The sequence below is a fragment of the Varanus komodoensis genome, unplaced genomic scaffold (genome assembly GCF_004798865.1).
Source record: "Varanus komodoensis strain SLA01 unplaced genomic scaffold, ASM479886v1 scaffold16, whole genome shotgun sequence".
Lineage (NCBI taxonomy): Eukaryota > Metazoa > Chordata > Lepidosauria > Squamata > Varanidae > Varanus > Varanus komodoensis.
This window is the reverse complement of record NW_025335468.1, coordinates 2,145,440-2,157,359: the sequence shown is the minus strand read 5'-3', so window position 1 is coordinate 2,157,359 and position 11,920 is coordinate 2,145,440. Positions and strand designations below refer to the sequence as shown.

Here is an 11,920-nt window from a genome sequence, read left to right as displayed (position 1 = left end):
TTAATAGCAAGTTTGGGAAAGTGAGCTAAGCTGGGGAACTGATACAGGAGGAAGGGTAAAATGGTTCCCTGTCAACAATGATCAAAGTCAGAGTACCCTGTCTTTGCTTTAAGGGGTATGTGTTTGTTTCACAGTGAAGAGATCTGATTACAGATCTTCTGCCCACCATTTCACTTCGTTTTGATTGTTCAGATGAAACAGATGTCAACTGTTCAACAGCCAGGGAAATGGACAAGGAGCGCTGAGCACTCCGAGGAAGGGAAGTAAGAAGACGTTTCTGCAACTATAGGATACAATCAGTCACAAAATACATGTGTTGTACATTGAACCGTGGGTCTTCCACATATGAGAGCAGTTGCAATGTAAGTAGCACCTTGCAGTTAACTAAACATGTACATGTCCTGGCTGCCTTTGAAGCCATGTGCCAGAATTATGGACCAGTTCTCTGGGCTGGGAGGGAGGCCAGAACCAACCACATGTTATAAAAAGCACTTTTCATACAAGGGAGTGAGAGCGAGCTTGAAACACCAACTATTTCTCTCAACCCTGGCATAGCGTTTCCGATAACCACACTTAAACTAGAGCTGTAATTTCCCTGTTTTATATATAGATGGAGATGAATATATGCCCCGGGCAGGCACTATATAAAGGGCCGCCCTGCCACAGCTTTCCTCACACACTGCTGTTCCTCACACACAGCATATTTCCTCCAACAGCAATCATGGACACTTCGTACCCTCGTGAAGACTACCTGCCCATGACATCCCACAAGCAGGAATCTTCTCCAACCATCATCACAGTCAGGCCTCCCATGGCCCCACGTGACTACATGATTTGGTCTGTCTTCAACACCATCTACATGAACCTCTGCTGCCTGGGCTTTGTAGCACTTGCCTATTCTGTGAAGGTAAGAAGATTCTCTTCTGCGCGGTTCTTATTTCCTGGGGACATATATTTCCCTGGAATGGTATCAAAGGAATTCCAATAAAGAAGAATTTCCCAACAATAGCTCTGCTATTTTGTAGCAGTAGCAATGCAGTTTCTGTTATAGAACCTTAGAGAAAAGAAGGAGACCCTTTCAGTCAGCTTAGGTGCAGAAGACAGGCTTGGTTCCATGATGAAGAATGCAGTGAAACTCAAAAACTTGCGTGTGACTACACTGGAGCTAGGTTCACATACTGATTCCTTTCCATAGTACTCTGCTAAGAATAATAAATGGGATTTAATACATCTTGGATTTAAGCGTTAAATTTGTGTCTTTTCCATGGGCCAACTGGACATTTGGATTTCTTTACTCCTTTCCAACTGTTGAACTGCAAAGTACTTTCAAACACTGAAAAACAGTAATGAGAAAATAGAAGTAAACAGAAGTAAAATAAAATAGAAAATGCAGAAGTAAATAGGATCAAGAGAATATTATGAACTCATTTCACCATGACTTTGGAAGTAAGAAACTGCTGTACTTGGGCTTCATTCCCCAAGGAGATACGGTTTTGATTAATGTTGAAGAGCCAGAGGCAGGTATGATTCAGGCAAAAATCAGTATACAGCTGGCACAAGTTATTCCATATGCCTTACAGGGCTTGTAAACACACCAGTTTAACTTCCTTCAGACAGCTCACTCACATCCAGCTGCTCTGGGTCATCTGCACAAATTCCTGCTGGAACTCAAATGGAGAGCACATTTAGGTTTTTTGTTGATAGGTGCAGAACAGCAATCTGTAGAACAGCCAATATAATTCCACACCTCCATGTAGCCCAAGCTTCACAGATGCTTGTTTGTATTCTGCAGAAGGAAGGCAGCATGCAGTTAGGTAGTCCACTTAATAGTCATATGAGACTTAGGGTGCAATTCTATGGCTTCCTCACATAAATCTATATTTTTAAACCATTCCAAGAGCATTATGCTAATCAAGCAGTATAAATGCATCAAATAAATAAATAAATAAATAAATTGTGGGGTGGGCATGGGATAGGCTAGGTTTCAGTCCTGATCTCAGAAAAAAAATTTTTGTAGTCAGAGCTGGGACTTCCCTCTCTCCATCCTTCCAATCAGTGCAGTTCTTTCTCCTCTGCTTGAGCTCTGACAACAAAAGATTGTCTTTAGAGCCTGTGTGTGTGTGTGTGTGTGTGTGTGTGTGTGTGTGTGTTGGGGGCATCTTTGGAGTGGGGAGGGAAGGAGCGAGGATTCATCAGGACACAAGGAATTATGGGACACAAGGACACAATGAATTTTTCTCCTCCTTGTGAAGAGAAAAACCTTGACTAGGCCTTATACTGGGTGCCTGTAATCCTCCTAGTCTGGTGGGTTACAGGCAGCCATACTGGAAGGAACCCTTAGTTGTCTTATAGGAGGCCTCTTCTTTAGGTGACAGTGTGTGTTAATTCACATCGTTGTTACTTGTTGCTTTGCTGTTTCAAAATGTAGTAAGCCATCTTGCTGTATTTGGGGGCCTTAAATGTCTGGCCCAAGGTCCTACCTCAGTGGCACCACTGATGAAATATGCTGGCTTCTGGAACTTCAGCACTCAAGTTTTGGTGGTTGCTGTACAAGTCTTAGGATTGTAGGCAGGTGGCAATTAAAGGAAAGCCCATTCTTGTAATCATATTTACTGCTTCAACTCAGGAATCAGGCCCAGGAACTGCATTTACTGTGCTCAAAACACAGTCTGAAGATGAAGTGGGTGAATTCTTTGGGGAAAGTGAAGCAAAGCTGCTTTTGTTTAGGCTGGAGACAGACAGTCATTACTGAAAAACTTGGAAATGGTATGGCAGGGGTATTATTACCCTTGAAGTGGCCATATAGAGTTGTTTGGGGTTGTTGTTGGTGGGTTTTTTTTTTTTTTTTTTTTTTTTTGTGGGGGGAAGGGTTCCCATTCTCCCCTCTGAAACACTGGCAAACCTGCCCAATCTGAAACAAATGCTGGTTGTGTCTACACAGAATAACCAGGGATTCCCCCTTTCAAACCACCATCCACATTTATCTTGTCCAATGTATTTCCTCTGCTGCCATTCATGATTAAAGCAGAGCTGATGCTCAGAAACCGTGCTGCACACCAAATGCTGCATCCATGAGGAGGGCATTTAGCATTAGTGGGTAGTTTCCTAACACTTTTCAAGGGCAGTTCCCCATAGAGAACGTCACAGTAATCCAAGGTATAAATGTGGTCTAAACTGCTTTGTGAACCAGCCAGAGTGCTTCAGCTAATGGGTGATGTGGAAATGTAATAAACAGACAAGATATAATCAATGAACTAATGAAAGGTAACGAACAGATCACTGTGACCAGATCTACTTTTCCTAGGGCGGGAGGAAACAGTGGCACCAGCTGAGGCTGGACAAAGGTGCTTGTGATCCAGCCCCTCAGGAGTAATGCCGGGCCCAAGAGTATGGAGAGTACTGAGCATGGCAGGGAAGGCCCACCTGCTTCGATTTATGTTTCAGGCTGTCATTTAAGGCCATAGGTGCATAGCCAATTCTTTTCTTTTTTTTTTTTAAAGATAGAGGTCTTAGTGAAACAGTTATTCTAGGAAAGACAGCATTAATTTTCAGGATGGTGTGTGTTCTCCTGCGGGGACACAGAGCTAGGCTCCTTTATTGACAGATTGAAGGCCCATCTGTGGAGAGGAAAGAGGGAGAGATTTGTGAGGAGGTATAAGCTATCCTGAATGTTTCTGTTAGCTACCTCTTGGGGCATTCCTGGCTTCTGTGAAAAGTGGGCAGCTCCATTCTAGGGTTTATTAACAGTCTTCTGAGACTGGAATGTCACCCAGCGTGAGAGCAGAAAAGCAGACATGTGAGCAAACATAATCTATCTAGACAAGGATGGAAAATGTGTTCATGAGGTATTAGAGTACATGTGTTAGAGGCATAGGAAGCAAATTTTTCCCATTTAAACTCAGTGTCTGTTGTTTCCTTTGACATCTAGAGAACAATTACAACATTTTGTGATGTGTGTGTATGCATGTGTGCGCATGTGCCTGGGATGTCACGTTCCTATTCCCTCCCCTGCCCGTCATTGTCCAGCTGTTGCACTCATGGCCTGCTGAGGAATGGCACTGACAGAATGTGACTTTTCGTATGAACTGGGCTGTTTGTGCCAACCAACCATCCAAATGCCTTGTGGAGGACAGGGGGACAGCATGGAGGTTTGTTTATATATTTCCGTGCATTTATACTCTGCCTTTCTTCCATCATGGAACTCAAGGTGGCACACATAGGAGTTTCTAGGTGGTCTCTGTCTGGACATGGAGTACATCCAGGCCTGTTCAGTTTTAGTACAGTGTACGACATCAAGTGCCCTCAGACTGTCCCCTGGCACAACTGCCATGTGGACTATATGGACCAAAGTGGTGGTCCCTGTGCCTTCTTTTTCTTTCACAGACACCTGCACAGCAAATCTATGTGAGCATCACTTGACTCCAGCTGCCTGTTGCTTCTAATATTATGGCTTTAGTTTCTAGTGTTGATCAATGCTTCACAGTTGTGCTGTTCTGTTCCATCCTTTTCATTAGAATACATCTAATTCTCTGTACTTTCCCTCTCCTCTCTCTTCAAGGCACGGGATCAGAAGGTGTCTGGCGACTTGGAAGCTGCCCACCGCTATGGCTCCAAAGCCAAATGCTACAACATCCTCGCCACAGTGTGGAATGTGGTGGTGCCTTTAGTGCTCATTGCTCTGCTGGTCACTGGTGTCCTCCACCTCTCCAAGCTGGCTCAGGAGTCCATGGACTACTTGGCCTACAGACTCTTCCCTAGTGACGACGATGACAATAAATGAGCCAAGGGCCATGGGCATTGCTGGAAAGGTCTTTTTGATCATCAAGTGACTCTCCACTGGTGTAACCCAATATTGCACAATACAGAAACCTCTGTTGGTTCTAATTCAGGCTGTCTGGTTCATTACACTGACGTATTCATGTACCCTGCAGCTCATCCCACAGCTCAACCTCTGGAGTTGCAGCTGATGTGAAAAGTCACCTTTGGCATTCTGCACAGACCCAGAGGCAAGCTGTCTGCCGCTGTTTTCCAGCTGCTGTGCCATACAGTTCCCTTCATTGTTAGGTTTTCTTTCCAGCTTTCCACCTCTTCCCCCTCCCCACTTGGTTGGTACCCCCTCTTAGCAAAGTGGATTGCCAACTTAGAAGAAGGCTATCAAGTAAGCGTGTGGAAACTGCATCCCACATTTATGAACATGCCAACTTAGCCCCATGTCTTTTAATATTTCTGTTTTTGGCGTAGTCTCTATTTAACAGGAGCTCTGCATATGTATTAGGTAACACTGGCAGTAGGCATATATATTAGCAAATATGTTAGCATAATTAGCATATATGTTAAAGGCCATACTTTGTCTTATCTGCCATTTATTGGTGAGTTTGTAGAACAAGCCATCTCAGTTCATTTTCACATGCTGGTTGGCGTGTGTCCAACCACATGGTGGCTTGTCTATGGCAGCTTTCCCCAACATCTGGTATCCTCTGGTTGTGACTACAAGTCACAACATTCCTATTAGCCATGCTGGTTGGGTCTGATGGGAGTGGGGAAAGCTGATCAGCAGAAACACATTTAGGCTGCAATCCTGCACCCACTTACCTGATAGTTAAGTTCTACTGAACTCAGTGAGACTTACTTCTAAGTAGGGTAGCATAGATTTCACTATGCATGAAACAGCCTGCTACAGTCAAGATATCAAGGGTTTTTAAAAACATGTTTAATGACAATTTCCTAATTTCTCCCTAGCCCTCTCCACTCTGTTTTGCAGTTTTGAGTTTTCACTTGTTGCACATTGATTGATACAGTTCAATTAACATGTTTATTCTGTACTGAGAAACCAGGAGGTGGACAATACTTTCAAACTTTGAAAAGAACAAGCTCTAGACTCTTTCTTATAACCCTCAATATTTCCTCCCTATTTTCTTTCCCTGACATTGATTCTAGTCTATTTTGTTTGTAACTATTTAAGTAATTAAATAATTTTACAATTCACTAGCCTTTTGTGCATCTTTGTGTTAATCGAAATAACATTAAGTATTTGTGCCTAGGTCATATTTTCAACCTCAGTTATTGTTATGAAAAAGGACACTCATTGTAATCTTGATAAAGGCCAAAAGCCTGATGGAGGAACATGGATGAGAGATAATATACCTGTGGACATGATAGCTCATGGCTTATGCCAGTCCTGCCCCAAATCTACAGCCTTTGAAGGCTGCTTCCATGATTGAAAACATACCAGAAGGAGATGGTATAGAATAGCATGTTGCACACTGCAATTTATATGGCCATGGTGAGAAGAGGTGATATGCAGCAAAGTGATAGACATGAGCTTGCCATAGGCTTCTTGTATCTTCACAGTGCAAGCCCATGCATGTCTACTCAGAAGTGAGTTCCCTCTTAGTCAGTGGAACTTACTCCCTGCCAAGTGTGCTTGAAATTACAGCCTCAGATTGTTCTGAAGAGTAAGAGTGAGATAATATTACCTAAAGCAAATGGAATTTAAATCAAGGTTGCCTTTAGATTAAACTCTTACTGTGCTATCATTCTGCCTCATTTCTGGAATTTTAGGGGAGGTTCAGATGAGTGATCCTTCCGTGTTTTCCTACTGCTTCTTTCATCTTCTTTCTTATCGCAGAAAATTTGTTCAGGAGAAAGCAATGGAATAGCTGTGTAATGCCTACTGATGGGTAGCTCTAGGGACTCTCCATCTGGAAGCACCCGAGGAACTTGCTTCTCTAGAGATGTTTGTCCTGGAGGGATGTGCTGACCTCCCCTCAAGAATCACCCCACACTATCTGGAAATCTGAATTGAGAAGATTGCCTCTGTGAGGTTGGCAGTCACCCACGGGTGATGAGTCACTGTGGATCCTGGTGGCCTCTTGTCACCCCTTTGGCTTCCATGTTAAGTGGACACTAAAGGCCTTCACCCAGCAGTCAGCACCGACATGTATTAATCTGGGGGAGTTTGCAGTCACTTGCCAGCAATGCACACAAAAAATCCATGGTGAAATGGTGAAACACAATCATCTGCATGCAATTGTCCCTTTGCTATTTAAAGATGATTAGGTGTGACACTGGGACTGGATCAATTCAAGCCCTGCTGAGTGAAGTCCCTGATTAATGCAACCTCTCCTATCCTGGAACATTTCCAACCACGCAAACCTGCCCCCAGTGCAGAGTTGCAGAGCATGTGGCCCGACAGATATTGTTGAACTGCAATTCCCATCAGCCCTAGCTGTCATAGTCAATGCTGAAGGGACTTGCAGTGTAACAATATCTGGAGGACCACACATTCCCCACCCTTGCTCTAGATGATTTGTTCACACTCATCAAGTGGGGACTGATGTGGTTACTTTCCCACAGTCACATATTACTTATCTCTGGGTCAATTTATATTAATTATGTAGTAAGCTGTACCTCCATTTCTGACATGCTAACAGTATATAAATGCTATTCTGCCTTGTTTTGCCATCTGAAACTTCTGGGATGATGTTCTGCTAAATGTCTATTGGTTCACAACCCCCAGTTAACATTCCTCTGAGGCTAACCCATCTTTATATTTCTAGTCACACTTAAGAGCAGGGATTCAGTATAGTGTTCAGCTCTGTAATTTAAGGGTTTGCCTCTCTCTTCCCCTATCAAGTGCACATGTACTGCTGTTTGTTCTAAAATAGTTGCCTGGAATAAAAAGGCAGCTTTAATCTGGTCACACTTGCACATGCCAATTGTCAGCCCTAGCCAGGCGTTTTCTCTTTGCTTGCCACAGGGCTGCAGGTTTCCCGCAAAACACGGTTGTTTTGATCCAGGATAATAGCAAGTGAGGCTCCAACTCTTTGAAGCCTTTGCAACTAACAACTTGTGGCATTGCTTTCACGTCTTGCTCTGTGTTTTCAGCTGTTTTGCTGGATGGTGGCATGGAACTGTGAGCACCACTGAAAGCCTTGGGACAACAATAATGCTGTTATTACCAGTGAAATATTGCCCATTGCTTTGGAAAACAAATGGGATTTCCTATCCAGTAATAGAACCATTTCACTGGCACCTTGACAATCCTAAAGGAATTCTGTGCACAGACTCTCTAGTGAACCACTTTTTTACCAGCTCTCACATTTCTGATTGGTTAGGACATTTCTGGTTTGTGCAGGACTTACCTCTACAGGCTAATTATGATGTTGAGAAGATGTGCTCCTGGCTCAAGCCCTTATCGTTAAGGTTGAAACCCTAGAATACAAGCTCACTGAATACGGCAATCCTTGTTTCTGAGGAAACAGGCAAAGGGTTGGGCAATACATTTCTCACAGTAGGAATACAGTTGCCTGCAATATGCTCAGGGTGACTGCTTTTTATTTATTTACTTATCAAAAGCATTTCTACGCCATCCTTTACCGAAGTCTCTTTTACAGTGCTTGACTGATCTGAGGGCGGTGCCACAGTATAGCCAGACTGAGTCAATGAGCCCTGCAGAAGGCAACAAGGCTGGATTTACTGGCAATTTAGGTTGCTCTGTTGATTTCAATGCAATTAACAGCTTGTTCTACTCATATTTACTCAGAAGTAGGTCCAATCACTACATTCCATTAGGTATCTTCCTAATAATGGTGTATGAGATTGCTAGCTAAGCCATGAATTTTTAGCTGGCTCCATTTAAGTAACGGTAATAATTTACAATGGGTTCCACTGTGCCTAACACTCTCTCATGGAAATCAATTAGACCTAGAAGCACTTAACTTTGGTGCATTGTGCCTAGCGCGCATCTATAGGTACTTCCAAACTGAAAGCTCTTAGTACTACCTGGTCCCTAAACAGCTTGTAACCAGGTTACCTGAAGGACTGCCTACTCCCATATGTACTTAGCTGTCTGCTAAGATCTGGGTTAAATGTTACTTTTAAAGAACCATCCTCCAAAGAGGTGAAAGGGTTGGCCAATAGGAGAGCCTTTCTGGTGGTTGCACCCCATCTCTGGAATAGACTCCCCAAAGTAGTTTGCCTGGCACCTTCATTACTAGCTTTTCAGTGTCAGGTGAAGACTGTTTTATTTTCCAGATATTTTAATTGATTGCTATTGTTGTTGTTCAGTCACAAAGTCGTGCCTGACTCTTCGTGACCCCATGGACAACATTCCTCCAGGTTCTTGCCCTCCACCATGCCCTGGAGTGCATCCAACCTCACACCCACCTCTCCAGGGACTCCATCCAGTCATCTCAACCTCTGCTGTCCCCTTCTCCTTTTGCTTTCAATCATTCCCAGCATCAGAGTCTTTTCCAATGAGTCCTTTCTTCTCACTAGGTGAAGCCAAAGTATTTGAGCTTCAGCTTTAGTACCTGTCCTTTGAAGAGCAGTCAGGGTTTATTTTCTTTAGGATTGATTGATCTCTTTGAAGTCCAAGGGATGCTATATATGTGTGTCTGTGTGAATTTTAATTGATGATTTTATGCTACTATCTTTAGTTGAATCTAATACCATCTTTAGTTGAATGTATGGTGATGTCTATATTGTATCACTGTATGTAGTTGATTTTATAGTGGAATTTTACACTGCCTGGGGAGCCCATATAGGGCTATAGGCATAGTTTATAAATTTAATAAATAATCAATTAAAAGCATATACTAATAAAAATACTCCATCTTCTCCAGCTTTTCTTTCTTAATGTAATTTTTTATGAAAAGAAGAAACGGTGGGAAAATAATGAAGGGTTACGAGTGGAAGGTGACAATATCTGAGTCCCCCCATAAAATTCTGTGAATGAATTATGTTAATTATATGATGGAAATCATGTCCAGCACTGACACACCCCCACTACTGATACAGATCCGCAGTGCCCATACAGCATCTGGTCAGTTTCTTCTCTGGATCACTTTCATCCCATCTAACACTTTCCTAAGCTGCTTCTTCCCATGCAGGTTTACTGTGAAGTAAAACCCACTTTCTTCAATGGGTCATACTTGCAAGTAGGTACATAAGATCGCAGAGTAAGTGTGACATGAAACCCACATTCCTCAACCTGCTATAAGGGGCTTGGGGACAAAATTGAGGAGAGGGATCCTTTCCACTGACCCACCCAGCCATTGTGGCCTTCTGATGATTAGGGACTGCACTTTTTTTTAAAGATAGATCTTGAGTTTCCTCCAGCCTAATTACAAGGCAAAAGGCCTCATCTCCCTCTCTCCTTAAACATTCCCAGATGCTGACTTAAAACTTGGAGTTCTGGAACTTTTTTTCTATATCAGTGTTGGTTTGGGATTCCTGGAATTTCTCAGGGATTCTTGGAATCTCATCAAGGGAGAAACTAGTGTTTTAATGCCTTGTACAGAAACATGAAACTCTTTGGATGGGAGAAAGAAAGCAGATGGCACATTAAATGAAGTGTGTTAGCTGCAGTTCTGCTTTTTGATGAACCAGGAAAATAAATTTGAGATCCTGAACCTTTAAAATGCTTCTAAATTGTGGCTAAGCAACTTAGTAGCTTTCAGATCTTTCAGACTGCAACTCCCATCAGCCTCAACCAGCATGGGCAATGCTCATGGGAGTTTTAGTCTGAATGATCTGGAAGGCACTGTGTTGCCTACTTTTGCTCAAAACACAGAGAACAATTCTGAAAAGACAAATTCAATCAAAAGAAATGTTATTAATTCTACCTACGTGATCTAGTCATAGGGTGGCAAGATGGAAAAGAGGCCAGAGCTCCTGCTTCTTCAATAGCTGTGAAGATGGAGTGTCAGCCAGTGTAGCTCGTTATGCAATTAAATACCTGGTCCCCATGCACTGAGATGATGGAAACATTCCTGCTCTGCTGATGGCATTGGAAATCCCATTAGTAATAATCAAAAACATTGGATGGGCCTTATGCCAGGTCAGAATATATATGCTCAGTCTTATTCCTACTGACTTTCTTAGTGGCTCTCCAAGATTCCAGACTGGAGTCTTTCCCAGCCCAACCCAGAACATTCTCAAGGGAAACAGGAGCTCTGCCACTGGGAAATAGTGTCAGTCCTGAAAAGATACTTGAGGCTGGCTTTGGCATACTAGATGATACACGGAGAAGGTAAAATACCAGCCACAGTGGCAAATGCCACATGGGTGCCTGGAGAATACCATTTGCTGGAAGCCCCTGCTTAGACGCAAGCCACAGTGGGACACGAGTGTCAGTGAGCAAGTAGCAAAAAGGTTGGATCATTTAGCTTCTGGATGTAGTCTTTCCAGAAGAATCACTGGGGTGGGGAATATCGTAGAGTACTCAGTAGCAAGAGCAGCGTCAATCAAAGGGTTCTGTTACAACTGCTATCCAAAGAATGTGCACTTGCTTTTAAAACATATGATGTAGGAGGAGCTGGGGTGTTTTATTTAATTACTGAGGGGCTCTGAAGAGGATATGGAGAATCAGACAGGCATCTGTAGGAAAGGTGATCTTTCAGGTAACCTGGTCCCATGGGGTAGAGGGTATTGATCAAAGTTTTGTATTAGAAATGGACTGGAAGCACAAGCAGAATGTGGTCAAACTATCTAATCACAGGATGTAATCTGACAGTCTTATTTCGAACTGAAAACAGATTCTGAAACATTTTAAATGCAGCCACATGTATGAGGCAATGCAGTCGTCTGAATGGGAAGCCACCAGAGCTGCTCCCACCCATTCTTCTTAGTCTATCATAACAGGGAGAATTCCAGGTATCTGCACAGCAGGTGAAGAAAGGAAATACAAGACAGCAACACTAGAAAGAACAGGCAAGGGATGCTGCGACTGCCCATTTTTTGTGCTGGAAAATGTACAAGGAGCATGCACTTTTCCTCCACTGCAACTGGGCAGCTCCAGTTCCATGTGTTTGCAGTCCAGTCTTAGCAGACCATGGAACCCAGATTATATCAAGCTGCACCTATCATTAATTCAAGCCACACTGGTTAGGGATCATAGGAGCTGTATCTCAAAATC

General features: G+C 43.1%; 1 protein-coding gene across 1 annotated transcript; it reads left to right on the top strand.

The window, feature by feature from the left end:
* Positions 1 to 721: 721 nt before the first annotated feature.
* On the top strand, positions 722 to 4,780 carry LOC123021315 (interferon-induced transmembrane protein 5-like). The gene is made up of 2 exons (XM_044425992.1): positions 722 to 907; positions 4,559 to 4,780. Exons 1-2 carry the CDS (start codon positions 722 to 724, stop codon positions 4,778 to 4,780), a joined length of 408 nt encoding a protein of 135 aa, XP_044281927.1.
* The last annotated feature ends 7,140 nt before the right edge of the window (positions 4,781 to 11,920 follow it).